This window comes from Schistosoma mansoni, chromosome W (assembly GCF_000237925.1).
Source record: "Schistosoma mansoni strain Puerto Rico chromosome W, complete genome".
NCBI lineage: Eukaryota > Metazoa > Platyhelminthes > Trematoda > Strigeidida > Schistosomatidae > Schistosoma > Schistosoma mansoni.
The window spans coordinates 10148817-10169930 of record NC_031502.1 but is presented as its reverse complement, the minus strand read 5'-3'; the positions used below and the strand labels follow the sequence as shown (position 1 = coordinate 10169930).

The following is a 21114-nucleotide window of genomic DNA, read 5'->3' as shown; positions in this document are numbered from 1 at the left end:
TTCTTAGCTGTCAATTCGGAAAAGACAATTTTAAATTAAAGAATCCCCACAAACCCCTATGTAAACGATACAAAATAGGGTGACAACTGATATGTCTATAATTATTGCCCTTCGAGTAAAACTTTGAATTGCACAAACTTAATACTTGCCATCTCAGTAACATGTGCATTTGTTATTGATAGGACCCCTCTTTGGAGAAATGATGCGAATTTTCGAACATTGTTCATGAATATCATTCACTACTGAATACCTTTTGATACTCCCTAATTTCTGGACATAATTTTTAAATAAATATAGCTGTTAGGTTACCAAAATTAATATTTATGTCGCAGAACAAGTTTTTAGAAATACTAGTCTACGTATCAATTGAAGTGTGTAAACGCCACTAAACAAAAAGCAATTTTCAAACTGTTTTAAGTCTAACCACATGTTTATTGTAATAATTTTCAATTACTTGTGAGATGGACTGAGTTCATTATCAAACATGAGAAAGCACTAGGTTGACATCTTCGTTTTGATGCTATGTATACTTCATCAGAATAGTCTTGTTATGACATTATATCAATAAATTGTATTAGTGAAACAGTGCTTTTCAGAATCCCGATAACCATAAACACCAAAGAACCAAAAATTGATGAGTCTAACCGGAAAACTTTACTTTAGTTTGTTAAGTATTGACCTAAAAGAAGATGGAGTACTCACCCTAAGAATAGTCAATTTAGTGTGGAAACGGTGAGTTTTGATATACGTCTACTGAAATGTCATTACAAATAGCTAGTAATCACCAAGTAGGGATCGACAAAACTTCCTGATATAAATGTACATATTTAAATTGTGTGGCTTAATCAATATTACACTAATAACAAGGGCCTATCACTTTATCAATTATAACGATCACACTTCAAAGTTAAACGTTTTCTCAACAGACGAGTTAGTAAAATAACAACCATGTGTAGAAAACATAAAATTTGTTGTTTATTTCTTGGTGCATCTTATATACACAACATTAAGGAAACACACAGAAAATATACGAAAACAAAACAGAATGGATTAAAAAGTAGTGGGCTAAGAATGCTGTTCAAGTTCTGGATTCCCCATCTCTATTTCATCATCATTGTATATATTCTCAGCCTAAAATTGAATTAAATGTTTAAAAACACAGTAAATATGACTAGCTTTAAACTAAAGAAAAATAGGCCGAAACAAATGCATTTTATGTAGAATAGACGGAATTTAGTCGGTAGTATAATTCAGAACTCGCGTAACGTCTTATTTTGAACTAGACGGCTGAATGTATCTGCATCTGAGAGTCGATGTCCACTTTAGGAAGTGTTATTCACTTAGCCACTGTGTCCAGATAGCCACTCACTTATATAACAGGTATGAATTTTTAATGGCTCGGATTGTCCCGTTGTTGATATTTCAACCAAATTTTGATCGGTCTGTGAACATCAACTCTGAGATTTACGTATATCCAGCCGACAAGTCCAAAATAGAACATAACGTGTGTCTTGAATTATACCACTTGACAAATTCCATCTATTCTATATAATTTTGAGATAATGGCTACATCGAGGGAATCCGCAGAGGATGCACATATGCCGGCTAAGACTGAACAAAATTCAGTCAAAAATATCGACAACGGGATAATCCAATCGATTACGAATTAAATTAAAAACGTATTTTATTTATTTATTGATCAGGCTTTTCATATTGTATGACTAGCCAATTTCTCCAGAGTTGTTCTACCATCTTTCCATATCTCTATATAAATTAAACGAAAATGAGAGTAATAATGTCAAATCAGCGGTAAATACTAAGTTCAGTTAACAGATATATTAAACACCTGAGAATCTAAAGACACTCTAACTGTTTGACATTAATGCGCGCATAAAGTCTTTAAAAGTTTGAGAATAATTTTATCACTAGATTTATTTGTTTTACAGTGAACAGTTGAGTAGGCATAATTAACAATAACTCGTGAGGAAAAATCTAAGAAGTTCACCTCACCATTTCATAAGAAACGGATCTAACTGTTGTGACAAATAGCGGTGAATTAGTGATCGAATGACTCAGTCTTTAATCAGTAAGAAGGCAGTTCTAATCACTTTTAACTTAATTCACTTCGAACATCTCCAGTTTCTTTAATCTTCACTCAGTGTGACTCAAGTCCCCAAATGCCCTGGTACGGCCGAGAGTGGGGAGATTCCGCTCTCCCTCTCGAAATGCTCTCACATGGCCACGCGAATACATAGCCTCTGCCAGGGAAGTCCTACTCACTGCCTTCTCGTGGCGGGGGTGTTGTTTACGAAAGTGAGAGGACGGAAAGCGAATGTCCGGCGCTTTAACCGGGTTGGTGAACACGGCGAGTTCACCTAGGGGAGTTGGAAAACCCTGATTCCAAACCAATGGTGTACATGGGCTCCAGTATCCTGAGGAAATAAATGGCGTATGAACCAATCGTTGGTCATCGGCTACCATGGGACTGCATCTCCTCCCGATGCTCCACTGCCTTGTGGACTAGACCTTCAGGTCAAAGGTTCAGGGTGTGGCCCCCTAAGAAAACCACCTGCTTCAGTTCGGGCACCTGGGCAGTATCACAGCCCTCACACAAATCAAATGAGATTTGTGCGGCGCATATTTATCTGGTACTTCCTTGAAACAATATTTATGTATTTAAATAAATAAATAAACAGTGTGACTCAAAGTCGAATACAAAAACGTGTACTTGGTAAATAAGTTACATATAGCATGACAATATTTTTGTGTCAAATTCAATTTCATAAGAAAAATTAACAATTTACCATTTGCCAGATCTGTAAAATATTATCCTCGGATACAGAGCAAATAGCCCAAGGATCATTAATATTCCACGAGAAATCTGAAATCTTTGCTGTATGCCCAGCATGAATGAACAATAACTCAGGAGGTCCATCATCTGCATCTTCGGCAGTCTGATCAATACCTATTTTACTCAAATCCCAGACATGAAGACGACGATCAGTCCCTGAGCTTGCCAATATAGTTTCATTATGTGGAGACCACTGAACCTAATGAAAATATATTACAAATATTTAAAAAAAGCCAGATTCAACTTTTCATTAAAGTAACCTGCGGTGAAATACGTTTAGACGATACAATCATGTTTATACTAAACATCAGTAGCACTTAAATGGAAAATAGAAGCAGCTGAATACCAATTTCATAGCAAAGATCATTTTCACAAAATTGGGGAATTGTTTACCTTGACTTTAGTAGCCCTGTGCTTAATGGTTATGACTCCAAACCAACAGAAGCAATATATTTTGTAAAATTTTATATTATTTTGAGAAGTCAATACACCGTTGTGTTGTGAGCAGTTTAGTTTTCTAATACGATGACACTAAAAAAATTATTGAACAGTCTTTTCTAAGCAATCTGTTTTTTCATCTGAACATACCTGAAGAATTCCAGTTTAGCAGATTTCCTTCACGATTATCTATCTGGTATTTTGTCAGTGTTCAACGTAAGCTGATTTATTGTAATGTTTTAACTATCGGCTTAGTAAGGATAAAAGCAAACCTATGACTTAGAAATAAGTCTTGAATGGTACGTTATACAAAGTAGTGAACACAATTATTTATCTTTCAAATGAACCAATGAATTATGTGAACATGTAATGATAAAAATTACTCATGTGATTATCTTATTTAACTGATTTCTACTACTCTAAGATATATCTAACAATGATATCTGGACCGTTTTTAAGAACAGCAAGAAGGTTTGAAGCTGTAACCAAACAGACTACGCGAGCTGCATTTCTAAAAGAGTAGTTACATGAATTAGATGATCGTTACAAATTATTGTAATTGCACACAACCCAGTAAAATCAAATAGCAAGAACATAAAACAGTAATCTTAAAAGCCAGGATATTTCATCACCTTTCTACTTACTTTTAACTCAAAGATAAAAATTATCGGAAAACTAAGTAATACTATCAGTCTGAATGTGAGTTTGTATAATGTAGTGAATACGTTGACAAAACAAACTCATGTAATTAGATTTCAAAGATGCATTTAAAAAATGCTGGATTTTTACCTGGAATATTTCGTCTCGATGAGATTCAAATGAATGTAGCTTCAGTCGAAGATTACGCAGATCCCAAAGAGCAACAGTCTACAGATATTTTTGGATAAAAAAATGCTATATTAAAGACATTGGTTATAAATAGCAAATAACACCTGATTTCAGATAACTGAAATGTTTCAAAGCCAACTGTTTCTTGGAACGGATGGGGGATCATGATATTAATATAACAGTGGTAAACATATACTCCAATATACAGCTCGGTTTCATAACAGAACAATGAATTCATCTACTGAAAATCTGACAAAATAATCGATGTAAAAACAAACATAATAAAATTAAGTATGATTAGTTAGTTAGTTCCCGCCCGACTAAGTAAGAAAACTAAATAACCACAGTAAAATAATTGACTGCACTAATGTTACTCTAACTGACCAATTAGTACACGCATAACCAAGAAACAATCTTGTACCATGTACACAGCAATAAATTCAAACAACATTTATTTCTCTTCTTCTTGTTGGATGAGTTATAAATAATGAGAATATTGGTCCTGAAAACAAAGACTATCCAAATGAAGTACAATCACTTCATTTGAAGTTGATTGGGAATCATATTCTTTTAAAATGGTTTACGGAACAAATAAATTTAAAAAAGCCTTGTTATTCTGAAAACTAATCAACTACCTAATATATATATATATATCAACACTAATTTTGAAGCTGACAAATGAGTTGGTGATGAGTTAAAATGAACTTAGTCACTTGAATAACGAACCTCATAGATACAAAGAAACACCTCAAACTAACATAAAAGGAAAATAAATAATGCAATTTTTGCTACGTATGTACAATCATTGCCTACTTTAATGTACAAGGATGGTTGGTGTAAGAATAAGCTGGAAGAAACCTCGGAGAAGACAAACCAAAACGTGGTAACAGTTCATGAAGTCATACTGTTACACTGAACCGTGTAAGTAGATGTAGATAACCTAATTGGTACTCGCACGATCTTTGTAACCAGTAGTTGGAGGTGATGGATGACATCGTTCAGAACCATTCGCAATGGCCCAGGTTCACTTACTCTTAGTACTCCTTTAAAGCATGTGTCCCGACATCCTATACACTTTTTATGCACACAAACGTTTTACTACTGCTACCGTTGATTTTATTACCACAGCTACTACTCCGGAAATCGCCTTTTTTTATGTTATCTCACTGTGCTGATGTGATGTTGCAACTTGAACCGATGTACATGCGACAGGTCCTATGCTGAATCTGGCTGTCCGAAGGACATGAAGTATTGCTGATTACACTTACAAAACGATTATCGCAGTCTACAGGTTTTTTGCGAAGTAGGTGAATGGTTCGAATCTGAAAACTAACAACTGAAGGCCCAATACTTTTAACCGCTAAGTCACAGCTCCACGGTTAATTTTACTGAATTCGAGAGGACTAAATTGGGCTCATAGAAATAAATACTCACAAGTTTCGCAACATTGTTCACTTAAAAAAAACGATGATATTACTGCATGAATGTTATTTGGTTATTTATGTGTAAAAAAAAGATACGAGGGTAAAATACTTAATTACTTTGTCCGCACTTCCTGTCGCAATAATAAACTCAGAAAATGGATTAAAAGCAAGACAATTGACTTCGGCTGTATGAGCATCCACTTGGTGCTGAGGTTTTGTACGATTTGAACTCCGTGTATCCCAAACCATAAGTTTATTATCATCTGCTACTGAACCAAAAATATGTCCATGGAAAAGGTGCCAGGAAACGTCCTCAACTACTGAATGATGACCCATAAAGATAGCCATCGCATCTAGATCACAGCCATCTAAAGGAGCAGCATTAACATCCCATAAACAAATTGTCTGATCATCAGACGCTGAAAGAAGATGACCATTAAGAGACACATTCCATGAAAGACCATAACCTTCTTTTTGATGACCCTAAAATGAAGACCAAATCGAAAAGTAGTGTAATTGCTCAATAGAAGGAACACGTAATTCAGTATAAGATATCAATTGGTCTCACAGTAAATGAAGAAAAGTCCAAAACAGTTTGGCAGTTCTGTGAAACTAAACTCTACGTGAGTTATTAAAACTTACGAATTTTATGGTTAAAGTAGATTAATCAATGTACCGATCAAACAATTTTACGCAACACTGTTGAAGATAGTCAATCTCATCCCAAAATAAACTAAAAATCCCAAATGTGGAGGTTTGTTTAACAACAAAGCACAAGAAAGTGATTCGGGTCTTGAAGTCGAAAGCAGCTACCAATTTACTGGTTCATCTGTCAGATGGCATCTGAACTTTAAAGTATGTCCCAGGATCGACTAAGTTCAAGCTTTACTTGAAAATAATTTCATGCGGTCACACTGATAATTTTTGACAGCTATCTAGTGGTAATTGTTTTTCTCAAAACTTTTTATCTAGCACTGAAACTGAATTCGTCCAAAGAAAGTATTTATCGAAACGGGTTACAGAACACTAATTACACACTGATGATAACTATGAAATTTCCTGGAATGAATCTTACATAATAACATTATTTTTCGATTAATTTCATGCTGATATGTCTCTTCCTTTGTATCTTCACAATGTGGTATCTGTGGTATATCTCTTGATTCCAATGTTTTAAGTTTGTGTAAATAACAATTAATCAGAAGACATTCCTGCCTGGATACTTGTTTAATTTGAGGCAGTTGATTATCACACATTTCTTCCATTAGGTTAAATCAGAGTAGGAACCTCTGAATGTATTTTCCTTGGTTCGATGTAGGTGATAGAATCAAAATATATTTATTTTCAGCACTTTATTGTATTGACATAAGATAATTGTGCACATGAGGCAGGTGTTTCCGTAAACACACTCAACGTAAAAAGTCGTCAAATCTTACTACGTTTTGGTTCGAATTTATTTTCGACACTTCCAATTGTGATAAAAGATGAACAGAGCATTTTTCTCCTAATAACTTGAAAGCCCTAAAATATAACAGAATATGTAGATGGATATTCCTCTATATACAAAGGACTGTTGACTTATACGTTAATATGAAAACCAAGCATTATTAAACAGTTATTTTCTTTCAGTGAATACTAAAAATAAGGACTTTGAGATGAAAAATATTCTGTCATGTATACCAACAATTATCACTATCAAGCTCATGGATTACAGCGAACTGAGTAAAGTCTGAGATACCGGATGTTCTTAGAAATAGAGAGTAGTGAAAACCGATTGGTCTAATTCCATGGTTTGTTTTATATGGTCACACATACTTTATTATATACTGGATTCAGAAAAGGGTAATTAAAAGAGATAAACACCAATAGCACCGTACCTTGAGACGTAGATCAGGTTGGCAACCACGGTCTGATGGGGTTTTCGGTGGATGTCTTGGATAATTGAATATTAAAACATCACCACTTGGTGTTTTGGTAGCTATTATGTCTGGGTTCTGTGGCATAAACCTAGCACGATTGACTTCGCCTTCATGATTTATTTTCATTGATATTTCCAACTTCCCAGATGGAAAATAAAATCCCCCGAAATCACCTCGTTCACTATCATAAGCACTTGCATCAAACTCCGCCTGGTCATTTGGTAGATGAACCGTAACTATCAACAAGTGATTTTGCTCATCAGATGTGTGAGTCCCGAGTATTAAACGATGAACGGAGTAATCTCGCCCAGTCCTGTACGACATTATTTGAGAAAACTACCTACCTTTCCACAGATGGCAACCATTGGGCAGTTAAACTTGGCCATTCCAAGCAGTGTGACATCAGCATATCGTACAAGAACGGAGTATTCCTCTTCCATATCTTGTATTCTTCGTTTATTACTCTCTCTTCGACAATGTCTTCAGAATCCGAAGGATGCAACTATTATTTTTGATTGAAACAGTTAGTAAGTTAACTTACCATCATTTTTATTATAGAATACGCTTCAGAAACGGCGTAACCTCCTTTGAATAATTACACAGATGCTTTGTTAAGTGTAAACGGTCTTAGAGTACAGAGAACATGAGAGGAATTACAAAATAATTACGGGTGTTCCAATAGTAAAATACAAAACTATGGGAAATAGAATCGCTATCGTTTTATGTTGAAAGTAAAGTGTAGTTATTGCATATCCAATACTAGTTTCCTAGACCGCACGATGAATGATACAACAAATTTGGTGGATACAAATTTATGTGATCGGCTTTGAGCAACACTTATGTATAAGGACAACTGACAAAAAATACTCAGTTGCCCAAACGGATGTACAGTGAGGACGGAGGCTAACCAGAATACAGTGGCTTAGAGTCAATAACTTCGACCACTAAGCCACCAAGTCGATAATCTAAGTAGCAATTATAAATACGAAATATGCTTTCCTAAAGAGCTTACATTATACAAACATATTAGATACAAAACAATGTTACGATAGTAAACGTACAATCCGTTCAAGGCATTCGAAACAGTTTATTCGGATGTGAAACGGTAGGTCTAACATCTGGAGATATGAATTTGCAGGTTAGAACCCCGCCCTATCTACTTCGCTTTGAAGAGAAAAGTATCATATAGGTGTGATTCAAACCTTAGGTCACAAACCTGTACCTTATTACAGAGTTAATATTTAATTGGGTCGCCACAAACATATTATGTAGCCGATTATCGGACACCGTGAAAACGCATAAAACAGGAGTCTTAGTTTAGTTTGGTGGGTTTGTACAATCAATAACCAGAATACCTTGAATGGTTTAGGGCTACCCAGCTGTGAATTAAATTTTTTGGCATTAAGCCACATGTTTGAACACTCGGAATCAGACAGGTTTTTAGAAATTTACACTTGCGAATGAGATAAACCATCGAACAACACCTGATAGAGTCAGAATTATTTATTGGAGGCTTTCATAACCGCTAATAAAAACAAGGATCTAACTAAGCTACTAGTTATTGAAGAAACTGCCTACAGACAGATTTCATCAAACCTTTATATCCAAAAAGTGATTGGCCACCTTTAAGCTTTTCGACAATAAGTGCTGTTTTCTAAAAATACCACTACTATATCTAAACCAGTACTTCAAACTTAGTTTTTATTCCTTTTTGCTCCAGATAGACGATGGTTTCAGGAATTTTATTTGTCTCTCCCGCTGTACATAAGATTGTAATCAACCCACCTTGTAGACCAAATAAAACTTTTTTTGAGTTTTATGGCATAATTCCTAAGTAAAATTCAATATTGGAGTCTTCAGTTATCTACAACGTAGGACCAGGCACATATATGCATCGGCCCAAGTTGCTACACCTTATTAGCACAACAAGATGAACACCGAATTCATAGACGTAGTTCCTTCAATGGTAGTATATAAAAGAGAGATTGTGTATAAAGATGTAATACAGGAAGAAAGAATTAGTTAGTCGAAAGAAAGGTATAAAGCAATTTTATTCCAAGGGTTTAAGGGTAGACAAAGAGTGTATACACCTACGTCATTGTGCTCGGTTCTGAGCCATGTCACCCGGTCTCCAACCATTGGTTATGATAGTTGCGCGGACCCCAACCAAGTAACCTACAACTACCAGCATGGCTAAGACCAGAAGATAATGACTTCAAGCACTGATGCCACGTTTTGGTTTGGTCGCTCCTAACTTTCTTTCAACCATCCCCAACACTAGTCAGCATTGCGCCTCGTGGTAATCGGTGTTCAGGCATACGTAACACGTGGCCCGACCATCTTAGTCGATGAAGATTTACAACCTCATCAACTGATTTACCACCATTCCTTAATACCTTGCGTCCAACCTCACTATTACTTACCCGATGATCCCAGCAATATTTCTAAGACATCTGTGGTCAAATACTAGTAACTTACGAGTATCCTCTACTCAATCGCCACGTTTCGCAGCCGTAAGGAAGAATAGAACGAACTGCTGAGCAATATACTCTCCCCTTAATTGATAGACGGATATTTCGCCTTCGTTAAGGTGACGTAAGTTGGCAGAAGCCAAATGAGCTTTTTGAATCCGTGCTGAGATTTCGTCAGACACCAACCCATTAGGACTGATCAGACTTCCAAGATAAGTGAAGTTGTCGACGCGTTCGACTACTTCACTCCCTATCCTTAGTTCAGATGTTGACGTAAGCCAGTCCTGAAGCAACAACTTGCATTTAGATGGGGAGAAAAGCATCCCAAACATCCTGGCATTGTTGTTCCGTGCTGCCAAAAGACTGCATTTTATCAACATATTCACCAAACAGGACTATGTCATTTGCGCATTCTAAGTCGATAAGCGAACCTCCTAGAAGGATATCAATTCCTGAAAATTAAGTCGACGAGAACGTTATTTCCAGCAGTAGGTCTATGATGAAATTAAACAGAAATGGAGATAGTGGACAGTCTAGTCGGACATCACATGTGGTTGTAAAATCAAATGGAAGTTTGCCGTAAGCTCTTACCTGACTGGTATTGTTCGAGTAAAGAGCCTTCACATGGTTTATTTACTTCTGAGGTACACTTTCCAATGACACTGCCACAGAGCCTCTCGGTCTACAGAGTCGAATACTGCTTTTAAGTCAAGAAAAACTATCTTTGTCGAACGCTGATAAGCATGTCTGTATTCTAAAACCTGATGAATGGTGAATATGTAGTCGATGCAGCCACGACCAAGTCTGAAGCCAGACTGATTTTCTCGTGTTTGCAGCTCACGAGTCTTTGTTAGGCGCCCGATAATTATTGACAATAGTATTTTGGATACTATGTTGGTCAAACTAATCCCTCTGTGGTTATCATAGAATGATTTTGACCCCTTATATATTAGAACAATCAGTGATGGCAACCAGTCAGATAAGATTACATCCCACTCCCAGACTTTAGCTAAAATATTAGTCAACCTAGTCGCTAAAATTGGACCGCCATACTTCAAGACCTCTGAAGCCAATCCATCTGGACTAGCTACCCTTCCTCGTTTCAGATTAGCTATAGCCTTTTGAACTTCAGCTAGAGTCGGGGGATCTACTTCAGTGTTCCATTCAGACTGTTTAGGAATGGTGGGTAACTGTTGAGTAGCCGAAGGCCAACCGACTTGCTCCTTACAGTATTCCGACCATCGTTCTAAACGTCTGGGCTGAGGGCAGATAAGTGTTGTCCTTTTTTGAGATTGTCTCAATTACATTTGACTCCTTAATTCCGGTTTCTTTTATTGGTCTGAAGAGTTGTCTGGTGTTGCCTACAGCCACTGCCTTTTCCATTTCTTTTGCTTTCATTGCCCACCACTGCTCACGATCGTTCCGTAGACTTTCGGTTAACCTAGATCTGACTTGCTTTTGCTCTTCACCGTGTTCGGAGCCTGATGGGATGAGTTTACGAGAATCCATCAGTGCAATAGACTTAGAAGTAATCCATTGACTTTTTTAAACCCTTTGGTTTAAATTACCGATAGATGTCGCTGCCGTTTCCACAGCTGCTTGCATATCTTTCCAAACCACATTTGGGTCAGCCCCGTTTTCAGAACTGCCTAAGTGTGACCTCAGTTGTTCCTGGAATCTACTTTTGACTTTCTCGTCACTCAGTTCAATCCTAATGGGTCTTCTTAGTGTAGTTTTTCTGCGTCCATTGAGGCGCAAGCAAATGCATGCTCGTATTAGAGCATGATCAGAGTCTAAACATGTATTCCAGAACGAGCGATATTCTTCTATAGAGCCTCTCCAACGATGATTGATGGCAATATGGTAGCACAAAAGAAACCAGTACGCGGTCTTTAGTAATCTGAAACACTTATGTTTAGTTTATTCCAGGAACAGGATAAGCAGAAATGACGAATGTTTGGAGAGGTCACTATTATTAACCCACACAAAACGTTCACTTCCAGATTTAGCTGTAGTATACGCAGTGAAATGCTGACAAACTTATTGTAACTGATTGCGAAAACAAAGACAGCACTTATGACAATGTCGCAGGTTCATTAACGAAAAGAAATGTCATCTAGTTGGATCCAATTGCATGTTAACACAAATGTTATCATAAGCTTTATTCTTGGGGAACTCTAGAATATTTGCATATATATAACGGTACGCAATATCTAGATACACAGTAAGTTACAGTTCAGTGTTATTTAAATACACTGATGAATCCGTATAGACAGTAAGTGATCAGAAACTACTAACTTCAGAAGTCAAACACCACTCATACTGCATTATCTTTCAAATAATGCTAAAGAGAGGCAGACCACAAAACATCCCTGACATCAAAGTTCATGAGTCTCCGCTACAATACAAGCTAACATCCAAAAAACATTAAAACCAATAATGTTATGCGTGAACAAGAATCCATATGAAGCGATAATGAGTGGATAGATATCTAAAGTGATTGTTAAGAAATTGACTACTCTATATTTTAAAAACATTTTGAAGCAAGCGTCAAAGGGTTACCACGGTCTCTCCAGACATTGAAAAAATACAACCTGGAGGCCAGCAAAAAGCTGGTTCAGCGCCTAACGCTTGGCTTTAGATGAAAATATTGTAAAAAAAACACGGTCGATAGAACACGGATCATCATTTATCACACGGTGTAATTTCCATTCACAAACAATAAGGAACTAAATGTGTCGTGTTATTTGATCACTAAAAATCACATCCGCACTACAATATTAGGCAATTACACGAAAATAAGATAACAATGGTGAAACTAATGAACGGAGATGAACCCACCAGTTTTGAGATAGCGCCTTTAGAAATTAAGCGGGGAATCCATTTATTTCGCAAGGTGAGTTAGCACCTCTCAAGGTCGTACATGTGCTTTAGTTCCATGACGATAATACCAAAGTATAATTTGTAGTAGGAAGACAGGTGGAAAGAAATAATACGAAGCAGTTTATATAATTCTAAACAAATAGAAAAAAACGTGCCGATCTACTCCATTTGATGACTAGTACTAGGATTGCAGTCGATCTGGGTTGAGAAGCAAGCATGCGCTTAGCTTGAAACATGTGAGGTAACTGATTCAAGAGTATAGCAGACGATTGGCTAACCACCGAGTGAGCACATAGAAATAACTTACACATAATAAAGAGGTCAATCGACATGATATCAAGAATATTGCACTCAGTCATTAGAATTAGATAGAGTTAATTTTAGTTTATGTGAATACTGTTGAGTGTTCATATAGATGATTATTATAACAGTTTCGAACAAACAAATCCAACTGACACGGTGACTCAATAGTAATATGGTACTACTATGTAATAATTGTATCCATAAAGAACAGATATGCCTTTCCTAAATAGTTTTTAAAGAGTCTATACAGATTCATCTTTAATAAAACTGTGTACTATCGAATGGAAAGCAAACTACTTTAAAATCTACGAACTGCACAATTTATCTCTTCTCGTCACAGTTACGTTGTTGCCCAGAAGAGAAAGGTTCTTCTTCTAAGGTAATAAACAAGTAGGATTCGTTTCGGCGAAAAACAAGGCTACTAAATTCGGCAAAAGACTAGCTGGGATCAAAGAAACGACCAAAATTCGAAAGCTAGGACCCAACAATGGTGATTTAAGAATTAACCGTAGAGCGAATGTAATACCAATCAAACAGTTGAAGAAATAGCGCTGTGTGTAGTCAGAAACGGTGACGTGCGTTCTGTAGCACTCAAAATTATGTAGCCAGAATCGTGACAACCCTCCAGTGAAGCTCTGAATGCTCGTCTTTCTCCACAGGTAAAACTAAAGCAGAGTGGTTGGGCTGGATATAATTCTAATTATAGAGATTTGGATTGTGAATTGAGCAGACCACCTCAGCAAATACCACCTCCGAGACAAAACGTGTTGTGATGGCCTACGGCTCTGAATGAGCCGAAGAGTTTCCATCCAACTAGAACGTGATGAAGATTTCTAGAATATCAACATGGCATGATACTATTTGACAGTGTCATAACACGCCTCGAATGCTAATATCTATAAATACCCATGATTTTCTGCACATTTCGATTCTTACCCAAGAAGCACTTCTCAAGTCTTCCTCTGTCTTCTGATTTGTGACTAAGGGGGTTCTATACGTACGAGTGCCGTAGTTACATGCCGTATATTGCTCTGATCAAGTAGCGAATTTAACGAAAAGCTCAAGGGTGTTTTCGGAAAATATAATTAAAAGCAAACGAAATAATTCAAGTGCATTTTGAAGGGATTCAAATTGTTTAATTGTGAAGGATCAGACAGTGACCTAGTCTGTCAGAGTATGTTTACAGTGAATATGTCAGTTCAATTCGCTAGGAAGATGAGGGATTAAGGTTTACACGGCAACACTCGTTTTTGCTCAACAAAAAGCGTTATTTCTATTTTTTAGAGATTATCCAATCAAAGGAAGAGTAGAAATAAAAGATACACTGTTTTGGCGGACACTGAAACCTATTTGCAGAATAAATGGGCATCACGACAGAAAGTTGATAACTTCGAAATAGCAAGAAAAGTATCAAAATATAGAAAGAAATACTGCCGAAGAAATCGTACCAGCTGTTGCAGAAGAACTGAAGACATTTTACTGATTAAAAATCTTATATTGAATATTAATAATTTCGCTGTGTTTTGTATGTATTTGTTTCACGTAAATTTTGAACTTATTTATGTGCACCATTATTTTAGGGTATTATGGTTTCCCTTTGTCTTTGGTATGGTATTTGAAAGCTTTCGCTCCGGGAACCTACAAAATTGAATGCGTGTTTTGCAATCATCATAATTATTGGTAAAACGACATTTGAGCCGACTATTTGTAAATTGAGAATCAACTTTGGTGCCTAAATTGGAGCTTGGTTCAATTTTCGGTTTAGGGTTGTAAGTTCCAAATAGATCGATATACAGCACTTCAATAACAGAAGAGAGCAAAACTTGTACGTAACACTATTACCATGCAAACTAAAAAGTTGGTGAATTTACAATCTTAAAGGTATTAAGATTATTAACCCTACACTTAAGCGTATATAGAGATTTATGTTCCCGTAAACATAAACATAAAGGAATATTTTTACACAGTCACATGAAAACCTTCAAAATGCATTTTGAACTATCAAATTAAGAATCTGCATGGAGATGTCTGTTCACATCTTTATGCACACATATAGAGGTAAAATTTACTGATATAGTCTAATCAGTTACGTGCTAATAATTGAGTTTACTAAGAAGTATTTCGGCGTTTGGAACACCTAAATGACCGCGATGATTGTTGAGACAGAAACAACAAATAAACTGTGCATTGTTAAGCTGTTGATTGGGGAATGACAATAAACAACCAGATTCTTATGAATTTTATGCAACAAGATAGAGGAAATCAGAACCAATAAACAGACCAAATAGAAATCCATAACACCAAATTGCCATTGAATTATATATGTACTCCGCAGCTGCCAAAAATCTGATATTGTTTAGTGCAACGGAATGAAAAGGCTGAAAGTCCCTCTAAAGCATTTCATTGGATAGGATTATTATTTAGTTGTTCCTTTTCCCTGTTTTATATTCTAACCTTCACTCAGATCTCCTTTAGCCACGATGTGTCCTCAGTCATCCTTGTCTGTGATTTTATTAGTTGAATCTAGTGAAGGTTTTAGGTTTCACTATTTAGTCTTACTGTTTCATGTTGCTGGATTATTGAAAATAAGGGGGTGCTTAACTAAACTCGAGGTCACAGCGTGGTTTGGTCCGTGGCCGTTGGCCTTCGATTGTTTTCCTGGAAAGATCGCCGGATACCAGATATCTGATCCCACCTAGTGGAAAATATTTTTAACTGATTATCAGGCATCGAACTCTTATCTACTGACTATTCCTTTTCCTGTTTAGCGATTCTTTTGTTCTACCACGGAAACCTTTGACTGTATTATACAATGTCTACCGTTTTAGGCATTCGGTACTTTTTAGATGATTTTTTCTTGCTTAAGCTAGAACCTTTTGAACTGAGCACAGTGTTTATGTTTTGATACAATTTATCACGAGTCACTGCTAAACGCTTTGCACACTATACAGAAGAACGTAGTTTGGCGTGATCGAATAAAATCTTTTTCGTTGACTACGCGTTAAACCGAATACTGGGATTTCGACCGTTAAACTCATATGAAGGAGCCCTGTCAATAATATCCACTGTTTCCCCACTCACCCAGGATACGGACCTTCTTTTCAGATAGCAAGTATGATAATATAATCTCAGTTCCCCATAGCCTCCTGTTTGAACATTTTTTAAAGGTTTTCATCGTGCTTAATATATTCTACGTATCATATCTTGGTTATTTGAGCTCCAAAATGATCTGATCCAGCTACATCAAGTTCGTGTTTACGAAGCTAATGACAAGCGTTTCTGGAGATCCAGCTGATTTATTGTTATGGTTCTTCAAAAAGACAAATTTGGCCAATCCAATCATCATTGAGAATGATTACTGAATAGCATACCTAATGCAGACCATGATATTAATATACATGAGGATTTACACGTAGTAAAAACAACCTAATATAAATGCTGAACTGATGACGAGCTTGCTGTTCACCCAGATTACCTTTAAACAAATACGTTGAACATTATCTTCCTTCAGTTATGAACCCAACCAAAAACATTACACTTCGGTAAAATCCTCTATGAAAAACAGTTACTTATTGTCTGTTCACGGCGCGGTCTAGGGCTAGTTTTAAAAGCGACTCAGAAAAGGTGTATTTACCAATAGGTTATCACCTCTCCATTGAACAAACTATACCTATAGTACATCTTTAAGACAAACGCATACATACTACAAGATTTGCAAAATTTTTTAAAATTAGAGGTTGAGTGGCTCATCAGCCGTCTTTCAGACATTTAGAATGACTTGGATTTTCATCAAAACAGCAAAGAGTGGGGACACAGAGATCAATCTGTTATTACATGCTAATCACACGAGTAGTGATAATTGAGTTAACATGACCATCCAATTCACTGGGAATCAACGGGGTAAGATTATTTAAAACAAAAACATATTTTCGGCTAACGATTTAGCGTTTGTGCCATCTTTTTGAGGATACAATTCGTGACCTTGTTTTTGTTTTATTATCTCAGTTACATAAATTACACTATTATTTTAGCGTCTAGATCTTTCGAAAACTGCTTTCAACATGCCTTTAAAGTCAAAAGTAGGCACGAACTTTTCCATATTTTAGATAACGTTATTTTGTGTTTTTGATTTCAATAAATTTTCCACATCTTTAAAGAACGAATAAATCTATTTTTGTTGAATGAGGCAAGCAAGTAATGAGCACCGTCTGAGTCAGTCACAGAAATATACATGTGAAGCTGATAGACACCTTACGCAGGTGAATCTGCTTTACCTCGCTTGTACCGTTGTAGAGACAAAGATGATGAGGTCCGGAAGTGTGAAACTCGTGAGCAGGCTATTTATGAAAATGTTGTATAGAACATATTTTCCATATATACGGAACATAATAAAGAAAATGATGTGTTATTTGCGTAGAAATCCTTCATTTTCTCAGCCCGGTAAAGTTAAATGAGTCTCATTAAATCTGTAGTAAGGATCCAAAAACCCGGATCACGTTAAGAAAGATATATTTATCTACAAAAACATAACTCCTACACTAACAAAACAATCTCACGGGAAAATGCCTCAGATCAGTTCCATTTGGCTATGGGTCCATTAAATATGGGTGAAAATAATTCCCGAAAAACTGATGAGTTGGTCAGTTCAACATTTCAAAAAATGTTTTTCCTCGCTTTTATTTTCTAAATTCCATTCTTTTAAACGTACTATATCATTTTCAGAATCGTCGGTATGCTTCTAGTTGCCTTTTATTAAACTGTCTCACAGTTACATGTGTGGAACAAATTCTAGCGCTGTTCCTCATAATTTTTTCCAGGGGCATTGTATACCATTTTGAAAACATCGTCCCTCCTTGAAATTGAGATGTTTGTTGTGTGGACTAGTCAACCAGTTTTCTTGCATTAAATTATCAAAGGATTTCCTTTTGAACAGAGGTACTGCGTAAACGTTTATACAGTACAATACTTTTGTATATTGAATTTTGAGATATTAAGCTGGATGGTATGTCTGAATTTCAAATGATTTTAGGTTTATTTATTTGTTGTTCCACTAAATCTGACTATCGCTTGATTCGAGTGGCTTTTAAATGCCTTCAAGCTTTACAATCATAAGCCTTCGAAGAATAACCTATCAAAATCCCTAGATAACCTGAAAATTACCTGTTTGTATTTGAAACAGGTTAGCTTTTAGGTTTTTTGTATTCTTGTTAAATGTTTAAATACCTACTCATGTGAGCTACCGCATTAAATGAAAGAAAAACTCATAAAAATGTTTTTAACAGGTGCATATCTACATATTTCACAACACTATGTTAATTTCATTGGAGAATTTTCTTATTTTCATTTACAAAATAGATAGAGTTCCAAACCTGCATAAAGATTATTTTAAATTATCAATAAATCATATTTGTTAGATATTTTAGAGATTGCTAGGCATAATTTTTGCATTCTTTGTCATTGAGTCGTAACTCAAACCTCGATGTTCAATAATTTTACTGCTCAGATTTTAGTCAGAAGTAGATATAATAGTTAAATATGAGTGAAAATGTGGAAAATTTTATTTTGTGTACTGAAAAAAATAGTTAGGCTACTAATGAACAAATCATTAGTGATAAAGGTAATGGGATTTTATTTCTGAATTAATTACTGTCCCCACACTCTCGATTAACTCTTAACCTTATATTTAGACAACAATTGTGAAGTCCTTACCTACAGCAATCTATAGGAGGTGGCTAGAAATTTATACCATTGGATGTCGGCTCAGTTATCCAGAGGTTGAGGACTTGCATGTAAGATTCCAAGCCGTGTGTTCGGTATCTGATGCTGTCATTGGTGCGTGTTCCTGAGGAGTCCCTCGCTAAGACGAGATAACTGCCTAGTTCCTTCTGGGTTTTAAGCTAAGATCAACTGGCAAAGCGAACTATAAGAATTCTGCCGTCTCACTTATGTCTTTGACCCAAATGGACCAAGGTTCTGGAAATAAAATAAGTTCATTATATTGCGCGGTTTCTCGGATGCTCTAGAAGGCCCAAAACTACGATAAACGATATAGATATCACTCAAAGTTATTATCATATTTTCCTTTGCGTTTTGAGCCATATGACGCTACCGAAAAGCTAGTCTATAGGATGAATTCGCTTTATTCTACAAATCTTGTTGTATTCACTTTGAATTGATATGTCGAAGGATCAAGTGATGTTGAAGTCCGAAATATTTGTGAAACCAAGACGCGTAACTTATCTGTCTCGTTAAAGTGTCCTTGGTGCACTGACTCTGAAACACTGTTCTTCGGTATACTCATGCTAAGATTTAAAACGTAAGGATAGCTGATCACTAATCACAAGCTACACGATTTGCACAGACAAAACACCGACTATTCATTTGAGTTGATAGAAATTACTTTACAAACTTCCAGTCTTTTACCTATGTTTTATAAAATCTGAATTACTTAATAGAAATGGTGAGAAAAAAGATAGATTGTGAACCGTTTAATACGACAAAAACTTTCGGATCATAAATAGTTCATTTCTTAGTGATAATTTAATTTAAACTATAGACAAAATCTCTTGTAAAATTGCCATTATTTTCAAAAGTTTACTAAAAATGAAGATAAAATCCATCGTAAATCTGCATTCTTTTCATAATTTAATTTATGTTTTAATCCATAAAGTTTGACGGAATATAATTCAGTACTTTGAGTAGCTTGTCCTAAATGGTGTACCAAATTTTTTGTAAGAAAATACTTGAAAAATTCTGCAGTCTAATTTCAAACTTTGATCTAATTTTCATACCAACTGTTTCTTTTGTTTATAAAATATGATGTAACAGACATACATGCATAGAAATATATCCGACTGATAATGCCTTAAATATTTATTGGATCTGCTTCCTAAATTTTATCCTTGATGGATATGCATCTCAAGGCAAAAAAGGTAAAACAATTAATTAATGTGTTAAATGATGTCCAGTATGGTGGATGGAAAATTTCCTATCTAAAAACGTATCCCCAACTAATGAGGGATGCAATCAAGGATAAAGTAAGAATCCGAGTACATACAGTTAGTGGTAAGCCACAAGATTTTGATTTATGGTTATCTACAAATTATTCGAGCATAGAAATTAGAATAAGGTAAGTTTGGTAGCAAAAGTCTGTGGATTATACCGAATTTGAAAGGATAAAAAAATGTTAGCGCACAAAGATAGTTTTACTATTGCATATGGACTAGCACTCTCAGCTGAATGTCTGACTCAGTTATCTTTAAGATGTGGCTTTAGGGAAGTAAAATATTTAATTCAGTAAAGAACGAGATTTAAAATGAACGTTTGAAGGAAAAATACAAGTAAAATCAGCAATTGATTGGTAACTAAAATCATCTAGTACTCCTGCGTACTTCCGAAGTATTTGCACGTAAAGGAAAATCACTTTCACGATAAATATATTGTATTGCAGTGAGCTATTCTTGCACATTATTAAAACTGGATAATTTACTACCAAAATTTACGTTCTCATTTAAGTCTAGGTAGGTGTTTAAGAAAAATGTAATTAAGTAGGGACAATTTTATTGAAGCAGTAATTTAATTCAAGTATACATAAGGAAAGCCTTTTTCATTGTCGCAGTTCACCTTAACTTCCTCCTCTTGTTCAACAGAAAATCAGATGGGTTATCAAAGAAGTCTTACTTCCCTGGATCATTTTATGTTTGTGTGTTTTGTTGTTATTTATAATAACACTAAATGGGGAAATGCTAGTGAAGTTTCATTCAAGATTCATATTTTTAATATGGTTTTGAGAATATCAATCTTTTATTTGTTGCGATAAAGATTTTACTGATCTTCGTATATTTAAAAATCATGGATGAACAAGTATGTCGCGCTTTAATAAAATAAGGATTATGGCGATTATCTAAAATAGTCCTTTCCCTGGATTGACATCATATGGTAAATTAATGAAAACCATAAAACACTGATCAGCTGTTCTATCCTAGTTTTAACTACAC

General features: G+C 35.7%; 2 protein-coding genes across 2 annotated transcripts in view; one reads left to right on the top strand and one right to left on the bottom strand.

The window, feature by feature from the left end:
• Positions 1–1065: 1065 nt before the first annotated feature.
• Positions 1066–8007, bottom strand: Smp_068950 (putative retinoblastoma-binding protein 4 (rbbp4); the record flags this gene model as incomplete). The annotated part of the gene is made up of 7 exons (XM_018788489.1): positions 1066–1131; positions 2805–3050; positions 4079–4156; positions 5659–6024; positions 7419–7773; positions 7805–7962; positions 8002–8007. 7 exons carry the CDS (start codon positions 8005–8007, stop codon positions 1066–1068), a joined length of 1275 nt encoding a protein of 424 aa, XP_018654026.1.
• Positions 8008–17705: 9698 nt separating this feature from the next.
• Positions 17706–21114, top strand: part of Smp_159510 (hypothetical protein) — a gene marked incomplete at its 5' end in the record, with an annotated part of 28005 nt that continues 24596 nt past the window's right edge. The window contains 2 exons of the mRNA XM_018788488.1: positions 17706–17756; positions 20041–20154. Coding sequence (XP_018654025.1) covers positions 17706–17756; positions 20041–20154 — 165 coding nt within the window. The remainder of the gene's footprint in view (positions 17757–20040; positions 20155–21114) is intronic.